This window comes from Psammomys obesus, unplaced genomic scaffold (genome assembly GCF_907164565.1).
Source record: "Psammomys obesus unplaced genomic scaffold, mPsaObe1.curated_primary_1811, whole genome shotgun sequence".
NCBI lineage: Eukaryota > Metazoa > Chordata > Mammalia > Rodentia > Muridae > Psammomys > Psammomys obesus.
This window is the reverse complement of record NW_026596091.1, coordinates 5,220,408-5,246,071: the sequence shown is the minus strand read 5'-3', so window position 1 is coordinate 5,246,071 and position 25,664 is coordinate 5,220,408. Positions and strand designations below refer to the sequence as shown.

The window sequence follows — 25,664 nt, the reverse complement described above, 5'->3', positions numbered from 1 at the left end:
CACACACACACACACACACACACACACACACACACACACACACACACTTCCCTCCTCTCTCCCTAGGCTTAAAGCTATCTCTATTTCCTTAGAAGCCTCATTACTTTTTAGTGGGAAAGGTACTGGGGCTGCTCCCAGTTGATTTTACTGTATTGACCTTTGTCTCCTACAATCTTGTTAAGCTTGCCTGTGGGCTTTAGTATGTTTTTTAATATACATATTACAGAGGGCTTTCTAAATAGATAATAATGTCATCTGCAAGTGAAGAGAGTTTTACCTCTTAACAATCTGACATTTCTTATTCTCTTCTGTGGCCACTAGAATTTTTAATACAAAGCTGTATAAAAATGTTACTGGGCCTACTGAGACTTGCATTTCATTGTCTCTTTTGTGCTTGGTACTTTTGTGCAAGGCAAGCACTCTGACAACTGAGCAAAGCTCCTAGTTTCTCATTTCTCAGTTTGTTAAAATTATAAACAATATTGGCTGTTCTTGTATTTACGGGATAAATGCTACTTGACTGTATTATCTACTATATTTTATTTTAGTGAAAATTTAAATTCATAGAATTTTAAGTAGAGAGTATACACAGACCTTAAATTCATTTCATCCCACATCCCCATTTCCCCTATTTTTAAGATCTTGCTTTAGTGATACATTTGTTAAATTAATAAACAAATATTAAAGTGTTATTTTTAACTAGTCTACAGACTCTACTGAGGTCCACTGTGTTGGGCAGGTCTATGGGTTTTGACAGTATACAACATTACAGTTTCATGGGCTGGAAAGATGGCTCAGAGGTTAAGAACACTAGCTGGTCTTCTAGAAGTCCTGAGTTCAATTCCCAGCATCCACATTGTGGCTCACAACCATCCATAATGAGATCTTGTGCCCTCTTCTAGCATGCAGGCACACATGCAGGCAGAATACTGTATAAAAATAATAATAAATAAGTCTTTAAAAAATTAGTTTCATATATAATAGCTTTAGTTTCTCTAGAATCTCCTCTAGTCCATATATTCATTCTTGCCAACTGGCTGCTAGAAAAAAGGAGTTTGGGCCTTAGTTTCAGCTGCAAGAATAGAAACTTTAGCTTGTCTCACTAATCTTGTATAGAATGTTAAGATTATGGCTTAATATCCTCTTTGAAGTCTTGGAGATGAGAGCAGAGATCATGGAACTCAGGTAGTCCTGGCCAACCTAGGGCACACAGCATCAGGTTTTTTTTGTTTTTTTCTGTGCTGAATATTGCATCCCTCATTTCTACTTCTGGCACCAGCTACACCTGTGGTACATAGTTCTGAGCTCGTATTTACCCACAGCAACCATTATCCCGCCATTTTGGTCTGGTAACAGTTTCAGGATCATCTTCAATAGTTGGGAAACTTATTTCTCCATAGACACACATCCTAGAAGCATAGGGGAAGCTACTGTCCTTGGAAGCCGCCTGAGGACCTCTGTTCTGTCTGGTAGGAGGTGCTCCGTCAGCCCTGCAGCTCTTAGCATTCAAACCTAAACTGGCAGCCTGGACAATACTTCTCCACAATGGTCTTCCCCCTCTTGTTCTTCCTGTTCTCTCAATTATACCTTCTGCGATACCACCACAAATCACCTACACAGACCAAGACCTTTCCTCAGTCTCTGCTTCAGGAGAACTACAGTAAGAATGCTAGTAATCAAACAACATCCTTCCATCTAAGCAGTTTAGGAGTTTTTCTAGGCTGTGTTTAAGTAATTGTTCAAGAAGATTTACTTGCAAGATGATGTGAGAACATTTTAACCTTAGAAATGTAATGAGGCAACAAAGAAGTCGATGACAGCCATAACTGCTCATTCTGAACCACATTGTCATCACTGCCAATATTTCCATTTGGTAATAGATACAATAAAATATCTTACTTTGACCATGTATAAACTATTGGCCAAGGCATAAAAAGATATATATGTATTAAATACAATCAATGAATTCCATAATAGAAATCAAACAATGTCAGAAAATCTCAGGACAGTATTACTTTCTGCCAGAAGTGTTTTTCAATATGCTTATGAAATAAATGTATATAAGAATTTTCAAACAAACATGTTCACTAAATTGAATGTATTTAATCACATTGTTATTTTTACGTGAAGTCTACTCTTGATCAAGTAAAGCCAAACTAATTTCATATTAGAATGCTCACTGAATCTCTTAGTATTTGTAGCACTTGTACCAATTTATGTTGTTCTATTTTTAATTTCAGAGCACTTTGTTTGATCAACAAACCATACTGGAAGGTTATAAATGCTTTATTATTATTTTTTTAAACAGAGGAAGGTTGGGGTAGGTGTGTGGCCACGGGGTCATTTTATCACCAAGAGCTAGAATCTAGGCTCTTTGGCAGAATGTAGGCAGAGCCCTCCACGTAGCTTTGTGATTCTTCTCACAATCCAGCTTAGTCACTGAAAGAGGATTCACTATCTGAACTCTCTTCTATGGCTCTTTCACTCTCACCATTAGGCACTGGAGCATCTGGCTTCCTGAAAAAGAAAGGGAAAATTTAAAGGTTTTCCCAACTGAAGACAAGCACTTACAAACTGTCAATTAGGTTCATCTTGGAATACTGCTGTCAAAAGATCTGCCACGCCTGTGTCCTTTGCTGGGAACCTCCACACTCCACCCCAGTGTGCCGCTCCATGGCTTCTGAGAGCTGCTTGAGGATTAGGTGCTATTCCTGCAGAGGCCACAGCACTCTTGCCAGCCCTCCTTACACTGTGTTCCTTCAGGACTTCCTGCATCTTATTACCATGGAGACCCAACTACAGACAGAGAAATGATCTGGAGAGACTGGCATGTCTAGCGCTAAGTCTCTGCAGCCTTGACTGCACACTAAGGTACAGAGAGGAAACTTAGGAATGAAAAGAAAATGAAAGCTGTGGAAACTCAGAAGCAGAAAGGAGTTTAGGAAGGGCTGAGAAGCACAGGCAATATGGAATTTTTTTTTGGTTGGGGGAGAAGTGCATGGTCAAAGAAAGTTCTTAACATCTACGGGATGTTTTCACTCTTTATCTATAGAATTGATATAAAAAAGTATGAGTTGGTTAAAAAAATTAGCAGTCTCAAAGACACACAATAGGAAACACAGATTGTTTATTCCCCAACTTTGTATGAGTGTGCTATTCTAAACAAAAATGAAGACTTAACAGGGCTTTGAAAAGTCACTTTGAGAGGTTGGGCAGATGGTGCAGCTGGTAAAACATTTGCCTTGCAATTATGAGGACCTGAGTTTGCATTCCTTCAAAGTACGAAAAAAGCCAGAAGTGGGGACACATGCTTGTAAGCCAGAGATGGTGCTTGAGAAGTGGAGACAGGTGGGTTCTTGAAGCTTTCCAGTCAGTTAATCTGGTCAGATCAATGGGAGACCTTGTCTCAAACAAAAGGTGGAAGAAGGCACCTGAGGAATGACATACAAGATTGTCCTCTGACCGCCACTGGACAAGCACACATGTGTATGTGTGCACCTATGCCCAGAAACACGTACCCCCCCCCCCCAAGATACACCGTTGTTTTTAATGGCCTCAGTAGTGTTTGTGCCAGGAGATCATCTACTCAGCACTGATACGCTATTACTTATATTCTATTGACTTTTACCAGAAAGCAACTTAAGCAAGAAAAGTACACAGCTGGGAAAACCAAGAGAGAAAAGACAGAATAATGAGACGCTATATGTTCCTAACTTAAATTATCAGATTTATTTCTGCCTCAGGTCCCTTGGTTCTTATTAAGCATTCAGGAGATTCATTGCATAGAAATTATCACTAAATGAGGCAATATGTAGTCTACTTGTTACTTTTAGCTACTCAAAATTATGGCTAAAATATGGTTTATTGATTTTAAGATATGTCGCTTGCTTGCTACTGAACAAAAAAAGAAAATGCCAACACTGCTCTACCCATCAAATATAAACTAATTTACTCTGCTGAACAATTTTAGACTATGCCTTTAAGGCAGCCATATGTACCCAACAATGAAAAGTTTCAAAGGTCTGAAGCAGAATTTCCAAGTTTGATTGATGCTCTATCTGCCTAAAATACAGGCCCATCCACTTCATCATCCTTCCCACAGGCAACAAGCTCTGGAAGCAACTGGCACAGAATGGGGCATGTGATCCTTGTTATGTTTCTATTTGTTGTATGTTCAATTTCTAACATCTCCATTTTTTGTCTTTTGAGACAGGGTCTGGAACACATTCTGTAGACCAGGCTGGCCTCAAACGATATCTGCCTGTGTCCGTCTCCCAAGGGCTGGGATTAAAGGATGCACCACCATATCCACCTTTTACTTTAATTTTAAAGAAAAAAACATTACTACAGGAACTTATTTCACTACTATATAAAATTATTACTATCTATGTCAACTCAAGCAAATAATGCAATGTACACATTTTCCTAAAATACATGCTCTTAAAGAAAAGGGTTGGCTGGGTAGGGTGATACATGCCTATAATCAGTATTTTCAAGGCTGAGACAGGAGGATTGCTATGAGTCTATGGGTCATCTTGGCCTACATATCAAGATCTTGTAAAACAAATACTTAAAAAAAAAAAGAAATTGAAAGGGTAAATATAGTTAAATCTAGAAAGAAAAACTTTTAGTGTAAAGTGCAATATGACCATTTGAATAATATTAATCCTGTGGAGCCATAAACATAAGAGGACGTGCCATCTTGAATCTTCTACAAATTTTGTCTCCAGTGATTTATAGTTTCCATGGCCATTAACATCTTTGGGAAAGTTTATGCTTAGGTTCTATTTCTCTTTGTTTTGAGGCTATCATAAATGGGATTGATTTCTTAGCTGTTTCTTTTCAGAGAGTTCAGTGAGAGAAAAGAAAAGGCCTTTATCCCCCACCAGTCCTCCTCGTCTCTCTTCCCCTCAGCTCTTGTCAACATGCTCGCTCTGGAACCTGTTACTTTGCTCAAAGTACAAGGTCTTCTGGTGGCCGTGGGGTCTTTAAATGGCAAGATCATATCATCTGCAAACTAATGGGGCAGATGGAAATGCATACAAATTGTTACATAGTGTGACTAGACCTGTTGGTATGAGAAAAGAGTAAGTAAAATTGGTGTAGACAGAGAAGACCCAAAAGAAGTGAAAACACAGGTGGAGTTTTCACAAAGCGGCAAGGCTTCCCCAGAAACAGAGAACGGCGGAGTAAGGTGAGCACACTCTGGGCAGACAGAGAAGCAGGAACACTGCCGCATGCTACACTTGGGAAGGCAGGCCTTTGGTTTGCCAGTGTTAGGTTGTTGGGGCAAACAACAGGCATTAGGATGTGTGGCAGGTCCAGTAGGAGGGTGGGAGATGAGCCTCAAATGAGACTCTTTAAGTCTCATCTTTACAATCGACATGTAATGCAGATACGAGGGAACTCAACCCTTAAGATGGTGCTTGGCAGATGCACGAGGCTGCGCAATACCACCACCACTTAATTCTATTTTTATGACTGTGAAAAGCAGCTTCTACTCATCCCCCTTTACCCTAACTGCTGGCAGCTAACAATGAGCTGCTTCTTCTAAAGATCTGTCTGTTCTGGACATCGCATATAAACAAGATCACATGATGCCCATTTAGTGTGTCTACCCTCTTTCAATCAGCATGGTGTCATCAAAGTTTGTCACAGTGCAACACAAAGGCATGCCATTGTTTCTCCTGGCTGATATTATTCTCTTGTATACAATACCTTATTTTGTGTATCCATCATCAAATGAAGGACATCAAGGTTGTTTTACTGCTTTGTTATTACAAACAATGTCACTCTGAATATTTGTGTACAGTTTTTTTTTTAAACACATTTCTGAGGCATGTGTTAGCTGTGTACCTTAAGAAACTCATTAGGTATATTCCTTGCACATGTTACATAAGGACATTTCACACCAGTAGAAAATGTATACTGAGCACAATCACCTTCTATTCTCTTCTCCCACCCCACTCCCATTTGTCCCCTTCGTTCTCCTAGACAGTTTTGCTTTTACTTTCATGACATATGTACATTTATGATTACCATAAACAAGAGAAGACATATTTATCTTCTTAAGAAAGAAAGAGACTCATGTTTAATTAAGTATATACACATAGGTGTGAGTGTGTGTTTGTGCATAGCCAGAGGAGGGTGTCAGGCCTCCTGGGGTTGGAGTTACCGGCAGTTGTTTGTTATTCAGGTTTTGTTTTATGTCTTCAGCTCTCTGTGGATAATGTGTAGCTCGGTCTTCTCCCAACTCTGCAGGCTATCTATTCACTGGGTCAGTCACCTCCTTTGCCTACAGACCGTTCTAGCCTTATCAGGTTCCACCTGTCAGTTGTTGGCAGTGCTTCCGAAGTGGTTTTGTGTTATTCAGCAAGCCCCTGTCTGTGTTTCTATCTTAGAGTGATTTATTTCTCCACATTTTCCTCTAAATGTTTCAGAAGTCCAGGTCTTAACAGTAATGCTTTAATCCATTGGAGTTGATGCTTATACAGGGGGAGGGATGGAGTAAGGAAAAAGGAGAAAGAGAGGGAGAGAAATAGAGGTAAAAGGAGAGAGTGAGGGAGAGAGAGGGTGAGGGAGAAGAGGTAAATGGAGAGAGTAAGGGAGAGAGAGGGTGAGGGAGAGGGGGTCGGAGGGGAGAGAGGGGATCAGACGGGAGAGAGGGGGCTGGAGGGGAGAGAGAAGGCGAGGGGGAGATGGGGTTGGAGGAGAGAGAGGGGGTGAAAGAGAGAGACGGGGTCGGAAGAGAGAGAGAGGGTAAGGGAGAGAAGGGGTCGGAGGGGAGAGACTGCTTTCATTCCAGCACATGTGGAAATCCACTTTCCCATCTCCAGTTATTAAGAAGCTGTCTTTTTTCTAATGTATATTTTTGTCATCTTCGTTAAAAATCTGGTGGCTGTTGCTTTGTGGGTTCATATCTGAGTCCTCTACTCCGTTCCATTGGTCTGTATGGCATTATTAAGGTTCTGTGGTATAAGTTGGAATCAAGAGAGCAAAAATGTCTGTAGAATAGTTGTCTCCAGGATAAATGTTAGCTGAGCTGGCTCTGTTCAAGGTCAACGCAGTTTCTGGATCCAAATCCGTAAGAAGCATGCTGTACCCCTCCCCTCTAGATTAAGTGTGTGACCAGCCGAATCTTAATTCCAGAAGTCTACCCTTAGGATGGTGTCTTAGTCAGGGTTTCTGTTGCTGTGATCAAACACCATGACCCAAAAACACGTTGGGAGCAAAGAAAGGGTTTATTTGGCTTATACTTCTACATTGAGTCTATCACTGAAGGAAACCAGGACAGGAACTCAAACAGGGCAGGAACCTGGAGGCAGGATCTGAGGCAGAGGCCATGGACTACTGGCTTGCTTCCCCTGGCTTGCTCAGCTTGCTTTCCTATAGAACCCAGTCCCACCAGCCCAAAGACGGCACCATCCACAATGGGCTGGGCCCTCCCCAGTTTATCACTCACTAAGAAAATGCCCCATAGGCTTACCTTCAGCCAGCTCTTGCAGAGGTAATTTTTCAATTGAGGCTCCCTCCTCTCTGAGGACTCTACCTTGTGTCAAATGGACATAAAACTGGCCAGCACATATAGGAAGGGGCCCAGGAGGACAGCATCTGACTACCTTCTCAGCTCCAAATCTAATCCCCAACAGAGGGTAAAAATAAAATATCTGTCCTTTGCTACATATTTGGAAGTAGAGATTTTCAGTTTGAGAAAATAGAGTATAATTTTAAAAGATGTTATTCTGTGTATGAAATATGCCTGTTGAAAACATGACAGTATACAGGCAACCTCAGGATTATAAACAAGTTATGACCCCAAAGCTTGGTAAATCCATTGTTTAGAATTTCCGAATATTCTTCCTTAACACACTCACAAATCACAGCTAACATTCATTAAACACTTGCTGCTTGTCCACAGCCCTTCTGAGCACCTACAGCATTACCAAGGAGCTAACCTTGCTGGTTCCTGTCTTATTGATCACCCATGGCTACAGACATAGAAAGAGGCAGGGCAGGCTCCAATCCCAACTGCTGCGTGCTGAGTGTCTCTAGTCTAACTGAGCCCAAGCTTCCCTTCATCACCACGAGCTTGCTCTTAAGATGCACAGCATCAAAGGCCAATCTGCCATCCCAGAGGCACAAGCGTAGTCATTACTAGGCAATACCAATATTAGTTCAGAGAAACAAAGGGGTGAAACTTTTATTTCCTGGTAAGAAAATCTGGACACTGATTGAAAGAAGTTTAAAAGCATGATTTACTCATTCTGTATTTCTGGATAAAACATAAGGCAGCTTAATCTCTGAAAAAAGACTAATGAAAAGTCTTAATTTTCCTCTCAAACTCTAACTCTGACAGTGATATTCCCATGTCTTTTTATATCAGTAACACCAAAACTAATTTTGAGAAACTGAACATTTTTAAAAAGTCATTAAAACAATTAGAAGTATCCAACAAATACTTATTTAGTAATTATCAAACATTTTTGTTGAATATCTCAAATGTGAGGATAGACATTAATTGTCCAGTAAAACTGCTGATGTTTATCATATAAACATTTACTTTAAGAAAGTGTGCTTTTAGCTTCCAACTTTTAATGTACAACAGCCTGCTTACTAATCGGTGTTTACTTCTCCCTCAACTTCAATGTGGCTCTCTGTTCAGGACAGAAGATCTAGACTACCTCTTTACGGTGTTTACTTCTCCCTCAACTTCAATGTGGCTCTCTGTTCAGGACAGAAGATCTAGACTAGCTCTTTGACAGTTATATGAGTTTGTTATTACCTGAAGCTAGTGAAAACAGAAAGCATATGCTTATAATTCTGAAGAAAATAGAATCAGGACACTCTTTACTGAAAGTTCTTGGGTGAGGCTTATTTTGTACCTAAGATTCTAAATAAAACTGTGCTCTCCTTGGATGGCACACTTCCTTCTTGGACATCATGTTAGACTTCTCCCCAAGTGAAGGTCCCTATCTTGTGCAATGCCGATCCTGCAGCACCAGAAGTCCTCTGTGGACAATGTGCCTGTTGCACTGACAGTAAGCTAAAATGGAGATGGAAATGGTTGTAGTGGAGGCTGCTTAAGTGAGTCAGTCCACTTCAACCAGTGCCCCTGGTGGCCACTGGTATGTACCTATGAGGTAATGGGTCAGAAGTCAGCCTCTAGGCAGTGGTGATGGAACGGCTTTTCTGTAAGGCCATGCTAACTGTTACTGGAATCCTACCCTACATCCTGGCACCCACTGCATCCCAGCCGAATGTTTCTCAACATTTATAGACAATGACATACACCCAGATTTGCTAAGGGTAATACAAGAGCACATTGAGTGTGTGGGGGTTTCTCCCTTGGATCACTACTTGCAGATCTCATAGGTAACAATCCTCATGAAGAATAATGGGTTACCTACGCCAATAAGATAGGGGAAAGGAGTTCCAAGGACAGTTAAGACAACATATAAAAATGCCAGAAGGGAATAGAAAGATGGTCTATTAAGAGAAATGGTCATTTGCAACAGCAGCACAAAATAAACACATACAGAAGTAACAAGAGCTTGTGAAATAATCCAAGACATGATGGGAAAAGTATTTACATGCAACAGTTAGACACTGTATGTTGAAGAATGAAGTCATGAACAATCCACTTGGCTTTACTGTGATGGCTTGAAAGAGAACACTAAAACAAACTAGGTGCTACTGAAATAATTCAGGTGAGAAATGATGAGATCCAGGACAATCAGCAATGGGTATATAGGCATGGTACCACATGGAAGTGGTCTTAAAATGAGAGAAAGCATAGTGACTGACAAAGTAGAGGGAGGAAGAAGCAAGATGCTCTTCAGGGTGCTAGGATGAATAGTTGCTTCCATGAAGGGGCCATGTACCAGAGCTCGTTTGGGAAGAAGGTGAAACGAAGCTAGCAGCAGGCAAAGACTGCACACATAGCCAGTGCAGACGTTTGCAGGACACCGGCTTCCCTGTGAGTCCAGAGTGAATCTCATCATTTTAACGGTCATTTTTGCTCTTTGTTATTAGTTATGGCCTATTGTGTATTTCCAGAAGCAAAGAGTCCCAATCGATGGTAAATGTACTCACAATTATACAAAGTGAGTACCAAAATAGATTAAATCCAAATGTTCAATTCTTATTAAAATACATGCCACAATTCATCTACTGTTAAAATGTCAGAAACCATTTCCAGAACACATATTAAACATTCCAGATATGCTTTTGTTCACGCCACCAAGCCCCGCCTGGTTTTCAAGTCGCTTCTTTTGCCACTTGAAAACACGCCAAATGAACCTACATACTGGAAAATCCACTGTTGGCAGCTTAAGGCATTCTTGAATTTCAAAAGATAAACTATGAGAAGATGACTTTTATGGTGTTTCATTTCCAAAATGCACACCTTTTTCTGAAGTGCTAGAGCCAAGAAAAATTCCAAAGCATTACTGCTAGCAGGGTTTGAATGCCGAGGTACCACAGGCTGAGTGAGAGCTCCCGCTAGAGAGACCTTTACAGGCATCTGGATACTTGTAAAGCAGAAGAGTTGTGAAGAACCCGTTATGATGTATAATTTATTGAGATGAACTACATAGCAAGGTTGGCTTGGATGCGATGAATTATTATCAAAGTTCTGAGCTATGATATCTCAGCAGTTCTAAAAATTATTTTATAATACACATACAAACTGGCATGTATTTCAGAATAACTATTAATGTGCACCCCGGATGCTGTTTGTCCTCATTACTTCTCAGTCTTGCTTACTCCAGGTCATGGTGAATACATTTATTTTATTTTATTTTTTATAATTTATTCAGTTTGTATTCTGGTTGTAGCCCCCTCCCTCATCTCGTCATGGTCCCATCCTCTGTCCCTCCCTCTTCCTCCCCTATCCCTCTCCCCTAATCCACGGATAGTGGAGGTCCTCCTCCCCTACTGTCTGGCCCTAGCCTATCTGGTCCCTTCAGGACTCCTGGACTCTTATGTACTACAGCCTTAAGTAAAAAGCATGTAGATGATACCTAGTCACATCAAAGTCAGCATGGGAGAAAAACAAACAAACAAACAAACAAACAAACAAAACCCATATGCCCAGCCACCAAATTCTGACCAGATTCATCGATGAATTTCATCTCCTGAGGTGTGCAAGGGCTGGTTTTAGTAGTCCATTATATTTCCGTTCCTTTTTTTTTTTTTAACCCTATCAGGGACATGATTCATGATGATATTCTCAACTATAAAACACTGTATAGGAAACACTAGAGAGAGCTTCAAATTTTTTTCTTATACTCAACAAAGTTACTATCTCATCAATGTGATTTTGTCAGAAATATTACTTACTCAAGAAGCTCTGGATCTAGTCCTTCTGATATCATTTTGTTTCTGATTGCCATCACTGGAACACCCTATCAAAAAGACAAAAGGTAATAACAACACAGTTAGAAAGCCTTCATTCTCTCTGTGTGAAGCAGCTCCCTTTGGATTTATGGATGATTGGGCAAAGCACTTGGATGATTCAGGGCACAGTTTACACTGACCTGATAGAGACAGCACTGTCTAATCCACATAAAGCCAAACTAGGTCCCTGGGACTACCTTAGTGCTGCCACTGCCGCTATGAGGGACGAGGGGACTACATTCTCACCAAAGGATGGAAGACATCGAGCACTCAGATGATGAGTTTGGCTAAACTGATAGAATTGATAGTTAACTGTGCTTTTCAAATAGAGTGTGGAGCTTTTCAAAACATAGCGTGTATAAATGTAAATGTTCACATAGTAAGTAAACACCCGTCTTCATCTGACACCTTAGGAATGTAGAGTATCTTCTCAACATCTCTACAAACGTGCAGCCAGGACCTCAGAAGTAGTAAGCTGAACAACATTGACAACACATGAGTATCTGCATTCAGCTTAAGAATATCAAAGTAGAAGAAAAGGATACATCAGAAATGGATACAAATGGACTTGAAAACTCATTTGATGAGTTAACAAACTCCAAACCTTCACATCACTGAATGTGGCTGTCACAAAACCTCTGGCAGCAGTAAATGGTTTCTGAAAGCAGTGCTCTCCAAAATAAATTCAAAACCAAGTGTGTAATGAATCTGAGGTGTGTCTGTCAGTACTTGCCTGTGTTGTGGCCTGGGACTCTGCTAAAGCTTTGGCTCTCAACACAGCGTGCGACTTTGGCCTGTACACCACGCTGCATGGCACTAGGAACACTACCTGAGACCCCTCTGCTCAGGTTCAGTACTATTGCACGCTGTGAACTGCAGTGCTCCTTCTGTAATATGTCCTTACAGAAACAGCAGAGTACTTATGGAAAACAAACTTTTGTCATAGTTTCTCACTATTGTTCCGCAGCATATAAATGTCAATTTAGTGTAACTCGGTCTGAAGTGTGTCCAGATGTTTGAAGTTAAAAACTACTGTTTGAAAACAGTTTGGTTTGGAGACGGTTCAGTGGTTAAGAGCACTTGCAGCTCTCCTAGAGGCCTGGAGCTTGATTCCCAGCACCTGTGTCAGGAAGCTTACAACTTGTTAGGAGCAATAAGGTCCTTGTGCTCACGGTTGAGCACTAGGGAAACCAGGAGCATTAAACACAAGGTTGTCTCTTCAGTGAAGAGACGTACGGCCCGTTCTCCACCCAGGAGGCTGGGAATGAAGGTTACCAATAGCCTAGGTGATCCCTGTGCTATCTGTACTGGGGGAGGGGCTCACCAAGCTAACAGAGCAGCTCTAGGCAGTTGCTGGCTGTGGTGGGAGAGAGGGTCAGTTTTCTGCCGGGACGTGGCCCCTGGCAGGCTGCCATGCCTCAGTGACTGGCCCTACGCACACGCACATGCTGGCAGTACTAACTGGTGTCCGTGGGTTAAAAAAATATAAAAAGGCATGAGTTGATGTTGGGAGACGTGGGGGTGGGTGGTGTGGGATCTATTTGACTATTTAGGAAAATAGAATGAAAGAAGTTGAGAACATCTTATTTTCCAAAAGCACTGATATCCTAAGGATAAAGGGGGAAAAGAACTGAGTTCATGCCATATTTCCTAAAGACAACAAGAAGAACCAACCAGCCTCTCAGCTTCTATTAAGTGTGATCTGATGTCAGAAGGTCTTTCTGCAAACACAACTATGTGATTTATTTATCATGTTCACACAGGCCAAGGCCATCACTGAAAAGGTTACAAAAATAAATTACAAAACCCAGAAAACAGAGGGAAGAAAAATGAGGTTAGAAGAAAACAAACAAACAAACAAACAACAACAACAAAAAAAAAGGCAAAAAACTCCAACACCAGAATCTCCTAAAATATAGCACAAAAAAAGTATATATGGGGCAAAAGGGAGAATAGGTGGGGATAAGTGAAAGCCAGGGACGTTGGTAGAATCAGATAAACTCTCCATTTTAATAGATTCATGGGACTGACTCTAGTGAAAGAATAATAGAAATCTGAAAACAAAGCTAGTATTTTAACTTTACTTTTCTGCAATTGGTTTCAGAAAGAGGGCACAGAAATACCCACAGTCCGGTAGGCCTCTGTCACTTTTGTACACTGACACAGGTAAAGGACAGCACAGCCTGTTTCCAGCCTCCTGTTATGCAGAGGCTTAATGTAAATCTCATGAAGCTTGACAGAAAACAAAACCACCAAACTGGCCTGCGTTCCAAGGATGTGTCCCAACAGCGCCCGATGTTCTATCTGCAGTGAGGTTGTTCAGGGATCTGCCGTTTGCTACAGTTTTTCCTAGGATGTCAAGTAAGAGTCTGGTTTGTTGACCTTCAAAAAGAAGTGTCCAATTTCTAATAGAGAAGAGACAAAGCTACTGGTGGTCTAAGGAGGACACAGGAGACCTCGAAACTAAGTCTACGGAACTGTGGGATTGTTTTTGGCAAGTGATAAGGGCAGTTTGTCCAACATAAGTAATGAAGAAGGGAGAAGGCAGCCATGGGTCTGGTGTTCCAGAAAATCATGTCTGCATTTGCGTCACTGGAGAAAGTGTGTCAAGAAGCCACGCTAATGAAATTAGGAGGGCAGTGCTAATGGTTAAGTACCAGTTTCTTATATCACAGAAACTGTCTGGAGGTTGCCAGGCCTGCCAACATTTACACATATCTGCTATTGTGTTAATGAAAACCAAGCTACTAAATCTCTCTAGAAGCCATGTTGAAATTCTGAAGTTTCAGATCTGAAGGGGTGCTGTGTGTGTGTGTGTGTGTGTGTGTGTGTGTAGGGGAGAACTATGCTTCTTGAACAAAATAACAAAAACAAATCCTTGTATTTTAGGGTTTTTTTTTCTCTCTCATTTTATGAATTTGAATCCAGTAATTTAGTCATAAGAAGAGGAAAATGTGAGGTTCTTTCCTTACATGGAGCAAGCATGATAAAAGCTGACCATGTGCATAGGAAGACAGAACTGGTTTTGCGGAGGGACTAGTGCTGACACCTAAAACTCGAGCACTCCAGGCTCCCACAGAAGATCCCAAGGCTGGGGCCAGTCTGGGTCACACAGCAAGACTGCCTCAAACCACTGTCCTCTGCATGGAGAGAGGTGTGTAGAAAGTGTAAGCTGCTATAGCTGGAAAAGGAGCACCTACAGTCTCATCAGCTTCGTAATGTGCTGAAATGGACTCAACCATATTTTTGCCTTCTGGTGTTTCAAAAGTGCTATTTTTAACCTTTTTTTTTTTTTTTTTTTTTTGAGACAGGATTTCACATAGTCTAGGCTTGCTTTCAAATAAACTATGTAGCCTAGGGCTGGTCTTGAATTCCTGATCCACCCTGCCTTCACCTCCCAAGTTGTATCACAGGCAAGAATCTCTATGGTTAAGAACGTCCCCCCTCCCCTCACCTACCCCCATCCCCTTTTTGAAACAGGTTTTTTTTCTGTGTAGCCCTGGCTGTGCTGGAACTTGCTCTGTAGACCAGGCTGGCCTCAAACTCATAAAGATCTGCCTGCTTTAACCGCCTGAGTGCTGGAATTAAAGGTGTGCACTTCACTACTTGGCAAGAATAGCATTTTGAAAACACCACATTTTACAAAATGGTATGGCCTTATGTTAAAGATAAATTTTCTGATAAAGTATATATATAATTTGTTTGCTGACCAAATAATAAAACAAAACACATGTTGAATGATTTTTTTTCCCCCTGGGAGCTTCTAGCAAATGAATATAAAATTAATTTAAATAAATACTTTCAAACTTTAACATTAATATAGCTATCTAAAGAAGAAAGTGCTGTTACAAAGACTTATGCAGATCAAGAAAATACTCTGTTCTGTTATTACCATGAGGTTGTTTCTGCTGTTTTCAACTTAAATCTAAAAATGTATGAGGGTCACAATTCTTGCCTACTAGCAAACTCAAGTCATTTCTAGGAAAAAGAACAGTCACTGATTTCTTTCACAAGGATTATTTCAAGAGATGAGTGTCCCAGCTGGAAGAGCTTTCTCATTGATAGCCATCAGCTATCTTTAAAGATGCAGGGACAGCTCACTGGCAAAAATGGGCAAAGGCCACATCAGCCACTCTCAGGGCCCAGAAAGGTGTAAGGAAATTACTGTGACTTTATTAATAAAATAAATTTTAGCAGTTCTGTCTCTTACCTCTAGGGGATAAGAAATTGAAGTCTACCTGGTTGCATATGAAGTTCTAAAAGCGTTAAGAAAATCATTTCTAAAGTTAGAAATCTATTAGGAGAAAGTTTAAAACACAGCGACATCAGTTTCCCCTTGTGACTAACACCCTCCCGTGCCCCGTAAAACACACTCGTAACACGATACATTTCCTGTGTTAACATCCAGCAGAGTGAAGAAAATGCTTTCTTTGCATTTGTAACTACTCCAGTATTTGTTGATTTAAGAGTAATTTGGTGGTTTGGGAGACCCAATTTCTTCTATTTACTATCATGTAAAAAATGGTATATAGAATTTGCTTATTTTTGTTTTCTGAGACAGGCTCTCACTATGCAGCCTTGGTGGCCTGGAGCTGACTGTGTAGACCAGGCTAGTCTCAAACTCACAGAGATCCACCTGCCTCTGCCTCCCGAGTGCTGGGTTTAAAGGTTTATCAGTGGTGGAACCATTCATTACCTCATTCCCCTCAGAGGATAGCTTCTTTGTAAAAAAATGTATTCACTTGTATTTTACATTTCTATATCATATTTTAAATTTCTAAGAATAAACTTAGAAATAATTTTAAAATATTTATTTAAGTTACACATATGTGTGCGCGCCTGCGTCTATACAGGGTGTGCGCACATGAGTGCAGGTAGTCTCATAATCCAGAAGAGGGCACCAAGCCCTGCAGTTAGAGCTGCTGGTGGTTGTGAACAGTGTGGTGTGGGTGCTAAAACAGAACACATGTCCTCTACAAGTGTAGAACATACTTCATACTACTGAACCTCCTCTCCAGCACCCCCAAATTTATCATGAAATCATTTTAGAACTTGCTAATCAAATTATGAGTCCACTAACTCAGACGTGAAAACCATGCATATTTTGTTCATGTAAATTTAAAATCCTTTCTCCAAATACATCAATAAAAGCAGTAGAGAAGATTCTGTGGTTAAATACACAGAACATTTTCTTCTGAGTTAGTTTCTAGCTGAGGTAAGGTTTTTGGACAACTGTGTTATGATTCTCTCAGGCTCTGACTTCAGGTATACTCATATATACGCAAAGAAAGATGGTAGTCAGGGTCAGCACCCATGAGGGCTGCAGAGCCTCAGGATGCAGCCTTGCTCTGGTAATGGCATGCCGTTGGCCTTAGTCTAAGCAGCTGGGTAAAGGTCCTTTGTGAACCTGGGCCAGGGAATGAAAGGTTGTTGTGCTGGAGACTTTTCAGGGATGGTTTTTAGGTCTGGACTTGCTGACAGGCAACCCTATCCCTCCTGAGGGAGCTTGCCTTCTATGACGACTCACTTGTTCTGGTCTTTATTTCTCCTCTCATAAATTAACCAACAAAACTGCTAGATAAATTAATAGGAAAGGTGAGCAGTATGTATTTCTAAAATGAATAAACAAAAAAAGTAACAGCTTACATTTCAGTGGCTTTTTCCCCTTACCTATGTGGAAACTTCCAGGTGAGGTGTAAAGTGGGCCGGAGTGAAGGAAAGACCCCACTAGCAGCAAGCACAACTCTCCCTTCAGTGAGCACCCAAAACAGAAGCCCTCCTTAGAAACCCTCAGAGGAGATGCCGTGCCTTTCCTGTGCCTTCCAGCGAGCTGAGAGAGGTTGTGTGATGAAGGCCATGGAGTCAAAAGTGCTTGCGTACTGTGCTTGCTCTGTCTTTCCATGCTGGAGACAGGCGCTGTGCTGTAGTGGTTTACTACAACTGAGGCTGAACTTAGTGATGCTAAATGAGAGAAGATATTTGACTTGAAGAGGTTATTTCAATTATGTAGTCTCTAAATTATTTCAATTATAATTAATACAAGAATCTGATGACTGCATGAATAAAAAAATTCTTGCCATACTGACTTGTATGTAGGTCCTGGGGACTGAACTCAGACTTGGATTGGTGCTAAGTGTCTTCACCTGCTGAGCTACACTGCTGGCTCTCAGTGACATTTTCAGCATTATTTTGCATTTTCTATTTTCTTATTTTTCTCTTAACCCTTTTAAATTACTTAAAATTTTTATTTCTGTATGAACAGCACACACATGTACACACTTCTCTGTGTGTATGTGGTGTACTTGCTGGTGCTTCAGTGGTCAAAAGATGGTATCACCTCCTCTGGAGCTAGAGTTACAGGCTGCTGTGAGCCACCTAATATAAGTGCTGCAAACCAAACTGCCAGAGGAGCAAGAGCTCTTAATTGTTGAGCCATCTCTCTACCCCTAAAACTTGTGTTTAATTAAAATTAATTTTAAAGTCTCTGGTACAACATTAACAAACAAAGAACTGAGGTGTACAGTAGCCAAGTGTCTATCGGCAATTCTAGGGAGACTGGCCTCCGTGTAAGCACATCAGTTTGTTAAAAATGTGGCTATATGTGACCTTGCAAAGGCTCACAGTTCAAACTGTTTTCTAAGCACGCGAAGCACCACGCATAAAAGCAGCATGGAAAACAAGCAGTTCCTGGAAACAAATGTCAAGGCGCCACAATGAAAAATACACACCACTAGCAGGGAAACACGTTGAGCTGTACGAGCATGCCAACACTGACATTCGGGAAAGAGAACAGTTGGGAAATCAAGGGAGAACAGTACCAAATAGGCACTGGCACCACACTGCAGAGCTAGCTGTTGCTGCAAACACTTCCTGTCACCTTCATCACACCCAGGAAAATGCAGGTCTTAAAATCCGAGGTAATGTACTGTTTATTGCTAACACCTATATTTAATTAAAAAAAAAAAAAAAAAAAAAAAAAAGCTAAGCTAGGCCAGGTATCACAGGCCTGTAATTCTAGCTACCTGGGAGGCCGAGGCAGGAAGATAACATGTTCAAGGACTGCCTGGACTACAGAATGAACTCCAGGTCAGCCTGGAAACTCAGTGAGAACTCTGTGAGTTCAAGGCCAGCCTAGTCTACAGAGATAGATATCCTGCTCTTCCAGGATAGGCAGGGACACACAGAGAGATCCTGTTTTGAAAAAGCAAAGCAAAGTAAAGCAAACAAACAAACAACCTCCCCAAAAAAACCCATCCAAACAAACAAACAAAAAACCTAATAAACAAACAAAGTTTAAAAAGGTTATGACTACAGCTTAGCAGCGGAGCTCTTACATAGCATTTGGGAGTCCCTGGGCTCAATTCCCAGCACTGAAGAAAACGCCAGCCAATAAGAAAATATCCAATATTGCACAAAGGTAAATGCATAACTTAAAGGCACATTTCTTTTTGTTTCATTGTTTTGGAGACAGGGACTCACTATATACCCTAGGCTGACCTGGATCTTCTATGTAGTCCAGGCTGTCTCTAAATTTGTGATCTTCCTACCCCAGGCTCTCAGGCCCTGGGATTATAGAACAAATGAATACGTTAGGCAGCAATGTGTCTTAACATTAAATTTATGTACACTGTGACTTGTTTTGAGCTCCCCAATTTTCAAGGCAACATGTAGATATTTAAAAGAAAAGCAAAATGATTCATAACTAACAATCTTTATAGATTTTTAAATTGGCATGAAATATTTCACAAATATCATTATTAGAGTCCAGTTCACTGATATTAGAAGAAAATTAGTAATTTTTATATTTATCAAAAATATGACAGAAAGTTCTCTTTCTAGGTTCTCTGATATCAAGTCATGGCAAAGGATAGGCAATATTGTGACTGCTAAATTGTTTAAGAAAAAGTTCTAGCTAGGTTCTTGTACTTTTTTTAAGGTAGGGTGTAAAGAGGGGGCTATCCAAGGCCCCCTGAGTCCCATGTATTCCAGCTCCCAGTTTCTCCTCATGGGTCTACTGATCTACAGACCTGTGTCTGACTTATAGTCAGACTGGCATAGCAATCCCGTAGTTGGCAGAAAGTAGGAAGCTTGTCAAATCACTGGATGTGTGGCTTTTACCTTCAATAAGCAGTGTGGGATTGCCCCTTCATCCTACAAATCTTTCTCTGTTCAGAAAAAACAGCCTTATACCATTATATATATATAAAATATATATATATATAAAATTATAAAACCTCAGGTATTATAAAAAAGGAACACATATTCATATTTAGAAGTAACATATACCTGTTAAACTAAGTCTGGGACTAGTGTTCAACAGCTGGCATTACCAAAAATCATAATTCTGTCTTTTGGTCACACTGTTGATTAGTGAGAACAACTTATCCTGGAGCTTTTGACTGTTGATTAGTGAGAACAACTTATCCTGGAGCTTTTGACCATAGGAAGCCACACTGTCCTCCTAGAAAGGGCCTGAGTGACAACTACTCTTACAGTGAAAACTCTACCTTGCTTGCTATCTAAAGAGAATTCTGCATCATGCTTGATGGAGTCCCCAGACCCAAGGTGCACCACCTCTTCAACATCTTTACTAATCATTTGGAGACTCTCTGACCTTAGGTAATGGAAGTCTCATTTCCCTAGGCCAACGTTCACTGCTGGCAATGAACGCCTCAGAACCACCAGAACCAGAGATTATTCAATTCACATTTTAAGCATGCCAAAGAAAATAGAGCTTTGAAGAGTCTGAGTGTCTGAAGAGACTGTTTTGGCAAATATGGTTTCAAAAAGTACAAGTCATTAGCTCCCTTAATGTGGAAGTAGGACTTTCCCAATGCACAATTTATTACTGGCACAAGATTCACCAAGCTCTGCCAGTAAAAGGGGGGAGAATTGTTGGAAAAGTGATCTATGTACACTATTCCAGTTAAGTTATAAAAGCAATATGTAACTCAGCAAAGGCTGGTGCCACACTATTATGGTAACAAGCACTAAATCAGAATCAATTATCTGCCACATTTGGAACAAAATAGTATTACTCACTGAAAAAATCTTGTATAAAACTTACTTTAAAAGGAAAAGAAAAAAAATCAGAAAATGCCTGCAGGTGTTCCAGGAACCTTGGAAGGTTGGCAAGGTCCAAATCTGAGGTCCAAAGAATAGACCATAAATCTAGAAGGAAGCTCAGGTCTCAATTCACACACAAGGAAACAGGCTTTGAGGTGACAAGGCTCCACTGTGGTCACACATAGTTTAAGACAAGGCTAAGAAGTTAAACAAGTTGTACTGCAAGGGCACACATGCTTCTAGGGACTCAGCCTGTCTCTCATAACAACTGCTTTCTACAGTGGAAAGCATCCTTGTCTCTCAGAAAAAGATACAGAAGCCAAAAGGCAAGGTATTGCTTCCTGTTCTGTGGATAGGGACTTGCAAAACAAATGAAAGGGCGAGTTAAGTTTCTGTTGGAAGACATTTATATTACTTAATTTAAATTATTAAGCTTTAAAGTAAATCTATGGGACTGTGACAAGTGAGGCAGAGCAACTCTAAAAGCAATGCATTCCTGGAGACAGCCAGGACTTCGGAACTGAGAGTCTTCATGGCATTTTAGGGAGGAAGGTCCACCCCCTCCCCAAATAACAGTGCATCTTATTATTCAGAGGGAGTTGGAAAATGAAAATGATGATTCGTAATCTATAGGACCTTCCTACGGTGGCCTAAATGGTCCCTGCATGGGTAGTCTGCAAATTGCAGCTTTTTATACCAGAGAAAACACTGAGAAGGCTTTGAAAAGGACTTTCGCACCTTGTCTAATTAGAGGATGAAATGAGCCTAAACAATTCGGGGAGGAAGCAGGAGAAAAGATGAGAAGGTCAGCGGGAGCATATCCAGTAACAAGAGGCTGCTGAGTGAGACTATCACACTGCAGACAGAGAAGCTCAGCACAGGTTCGCTTTATTTTATGAACACAGTGGCACTGGGGAAGAAAGAAATGCCAGTGTTGTCCAAGGTGAGGCTTTGCAGCACCATGACCCTCTTTTGAGAGGAGGATTTACCCTGCTGATAGAAGTGCCGTGAGAAACTTTGTTAGAGACAGATTTGCTCTGTTTTAGAGCAGCCTGTCTTTATTTTTTTTGTCAATACAAATGCCTCCCTAGTAGGTAGAATGTGGGCTTCCTTCCAGGACCCAGCTTCAGTGGCTTACAGTAACGCCTACAGTGGCTGGCAAATTGCTCAAGACCATATCTATATAAGTAAAATTTTTAACTTTCTCTGAGTCAGTCTTTCTCTGCATTAACAGTCTTAGGAAAGGATGAGAAACAGTGACCCTCTGAAGCTGAGAAAAGAGAGATATTTCAATAAAATCACTGAACTTTCAGGCAAAGTAAAATATTTTTCACTACCTAAGGTAATTTACAATGAAAAAAGGCTCTAGAATTAGCTAGAGTTAGGCTGTATTCTGGGAGGAATGGCAGTGTCTTAGGGTTTCTATTAGTGTGAAGAGACACCATGACCATGGCAATGCTTATACAGGAAAACATTTAATAGGGGCTGGTTTACAGTTCAGAGGTTTAGTTCATTATTGCCATGGAAGATGGCATGTGGGAAGACACAGTGCTGGAGGAGGCAAGAGCTCTACATCTTGATCCACAGGCTTCAGAAGGAGACTGTGTGCCACACTGGGCATAGCTTGAGCACCTGAGACCTAAAAGCCCGCTCCCACAGTGACACTTCCTCCAACAAGGCCACACCAGTCTCCTACCACTCTCCCTGGGCCAAGCATTCAAACATATGCATCTATGGGGCCATTCTTATTCAAACCACCACAGCATTAAAGTCTGTTTATCATCTTAGCTATACCCCACTCAACTCTCCTTATTTTCACACTCAAGGAACTGAACCAACTGAGGAGCATATACAACTGATTAGGAAGGTAAGAGAAAACAGGAAGGCATCCCACGACCCTGGATGTGCCCTGTCATTGATAAACTGAATAAGTAGATGCCATGGGTCTCTAATGACGATACTGCCAGGCATTTTCTAAAGTAGTTAGTAATGTCATCTTCCTCCAGTACCAATTTTGATAGCTACTCACAACATATATAAGAAACACAGAAAGTGATTATTTATAGATTAACAATTGGATGTCAAAGATTAGTGTTAGCCTTGCGGAACGCCTCTTGCCTTGTTCCTATAAAACACTTAAAACCAACAACTTGAAGAAACAGGAGCTAATGAGACATCTCTACACTACAAGCTGGAACAAAGAACAGACAGACAGCATCACACTGTGGTTGAGAAAACCCTTTCAGTGCTGTCGTAGTTGGGGTTCCTATCACTATGATAAAGACCATGACCCAAAGCTACTTGAGGAGGAAAGGGTTTAATTCAGCATACAACTTCCAGGCCATCCTCCGTCGCTTAAAGAAGCCAGGGCAGGAATTCAGGCAGGAACTGAAACAGGACCGTTAGGGGAGTGCTGCTTATGCTGCTTCCCACAGCATGCTCAGCCTGCTTTCTCACAAAACCCAGGACCACCTGCCCAGGGAGGTTCTACCACAGTGGGCCGGGCGCTCCCCCATCAGTCACTAATCAAGGAAATGCCTGACAGACTGGTTATAGGCCAATCTGATGGACACATTTGCTTAATTGAGAGTCCTTTTCCTAAGTGCCCCCAGCTTATGTCATGTTGACAAAAAAAAAATGATCCCACACAGGCACTAAAGTGAATACAAAGATTACATATGGCTCTTTTTCCTCATACAGGTCCCCCCTCGACTAGTGCTAAAATTTTAAAATAACAAAAAGGTAACAGGTAATATATAGAGAATCTACTTCACAAGCCTCTTAAAAACTTTTGTTTTGTCATCTAGTGAGATAGCAGGTTGTATGATTAAGGAAAAAAAATGATAAAGGAACATTACACACACACCGGAAAGTAACAGAACTTATTTTAAGTAATTAATAACAATATTTATTATTATTATTATTATTATTAAAGTCATAAAAAAAAGAGTATGAAATAACAAATTCCATAGTGAATATGAAAACGGCTGAATAGGTCAAGGAAGGGAGACATTGTTATTTTAGCTTTAGGAATTGGTAGGATGTGAGATGAATAGAGTTTGAAAAAGTAGTAATGAAGGGAAGCAGAATCTAGGTTCGGAGCTGGAAAAGCATTGCACTTATGTGAGGAAGGATTTGTGGTTTGGTTTGAATGAAGAATGGAATTCAGGACAAGGAGCAGTAGGAAATAAAAGTTGGGTAATAAGAGTCTGGGATACAGGTTGGCACAATGAACTAAAAACAATAAAATTAAATTTAACTTGGATGGACTTCCAGTTTTGGGATGGCAGGGTAAAGATATTGTTTCTCCCTTTCTTCTTGAAAACCACCCTCAAACAATTAGAAAACAACCTCTAACTTCAATGACTAAGAGGCATGTAAGAACCACAATGCTTGAAAATTAAAAGCAGAGAGCAGAATGTTTGATGAGTTCATGTAACAGACGAAGTCAAGTCCATGTACCCAGGGGGGAGATACCAGGAAGGCACAGCACTTCCTGAAGCCTGGAATTTGTATAACACAGAGATACCTGAACCAAAAGCAGGAGCTTAAAACAGGGAAACCAGGTTCATCAGAAAAAGCCCGAGACACATCAGATTGGACCACTGCTTATGTTCAGGCAGAGAAACAAAAAATACATTCTAGAGTTGAGTCAACCACTTTTAGAGAGTTATGTTTTTTCTTAACATATATTTTTAAATAAAAATTTATAATGGCATTAATAAAATGATTTAGAAATATTTTAAAATTAAAGATAATTTTAAGAGCACATATGGTTTGGCTCTGACTTCCACATCTAGAGATTTCAATTTTGTTGGGTGAAGCCATGAACCTATATTTTATAGATCTCTCATTCTGAAAACATGGTCAGAGGACACTGTCATTTAAAGTAGGGTGACTAAGGAAGTTCTCACGCAGAAGTACAATTTTGAATGAAGCAGTGGTTAAGTCATGCAGCTACTGGGGAAAAGTATTTCAGGCAGAGAACTGTTGATATGAAGGACACCGAGCAGCAGGCTGACCACACATCTACCCAAGGAACATCCCAAAGGCCAGGTGAGCTAGAGGACCGAGATCAGAAAGTTATCATGGCAGGACCATTACACACACACACACACACACACACAGAAAGCAACGGAACTTATTTTAAGTAATTAGTAACAAAAATCAAAACTGCAAGTAGCTCTTGGGAATGTAAGTTGACTAGCTAATGTGGTCTCTGAAGTGTTTGGTGAACACTGCGACAGAGGTGCACAGAGGCAGTGCTCTAGCTCGTCTGCAGGAGCTCTGGGACTGGAGAACACTAACCCTGCTTTCACACACTCCAGTCGTGCAGCAGTCCATCTGTGACTGTGGTGAATAATGAAATGGATGGAACCTGTCCCCAATGTGGATGCGATGGGCAGAGCGAGACTCACTTTCCAGGCAAGAAAACATTGGAACAGCAAATCATTTAAAATGCATGAACTGTTTACTTGTGAACTTTCCAACTAATATTTTCAGATAGCAGCTGACTGGTTAGCTCAATTGTGGAAAGTGGCAGCATGACACAGAGGACTGCTATCCAGCACTGAACAGTTTTTCATAAAAAATTTCTGAAAATTCAAGTCTATTTTCTCATTTCTTGTATTGGTTAGGCCACAAAACAGCGACATAAAAAGCTTTTTTTGTGTCCCTTTTGAAGGATTTTCTTTCTTATTTTAAGAGTCAAACAGTTGTTAATTTATTTCTCAAGTGTAGTCTTTCTAGGGTTCCAGCTTTGAACATGGATTCATCATTCTTCATATTCAAGCTGAACTCTTTTCTCATTCTTACTAAAACTTTATATATTCTTATCCCAAAGTCCATCTTACTCCACAAACTTAGAGGCCAGAACACTGACTGCCAATGGACCATTCCAGCAACAGATGTGCTTCTGATACAGAGAGGAGAATGTGGCTTCTTCTTCACCACACCTCTGCAGACATGAAGCACCCAATCAGACCTCTCAGCTGTATTTGCCTTGAAGTCATTTTGGGGGTAAATAATGACCCTGGCTATGAAATAAATTTATTTTTGCCTGATAACAAAATGTTATAAGAGCATTCATTTCTCTTTCCCCATTAACTTCTGGATTAACATAAAATAACAGTTTTGTTAACTCTTTCCAATTACGTGTAGTAGGGCTTTCTATAGGTATGGGAGTAAATTTACTTCTGTAA

The 25,664-nt window shown here is 40.6% G+C and overlaps 1 protein-coding gene across 1 annotated transcript in view; it reads right to left on the bottom strand.

The window, feature by feature from the left end:
- Positions 1–2,268: 2,268 nt before the first annotated feature.
- Positions 2,269–25,664, bottom strand: part of Washc3 (WASH complex subunit 3) — a 41,330-nt gene continuing 17,934 nt past the window's right edge. Inside the window, exons 6-7 of the mRNA XM_055627746.1 lie at positions 11,341–11,405; positions 2,269–2,517 (exon numbers count right to left, since the gene is read on the bottom strand). Coding sequence (XP_055483721.1) covers positions 2,433–2,517; positions 11,341–11,405 — 150 coding nt within the window. The 3' untranslated portion in view covers positions 2,269–2,432. The remainder of the gene's footprint in view (positions 2,518–11,340; positions 11,406–25,664) is intronic.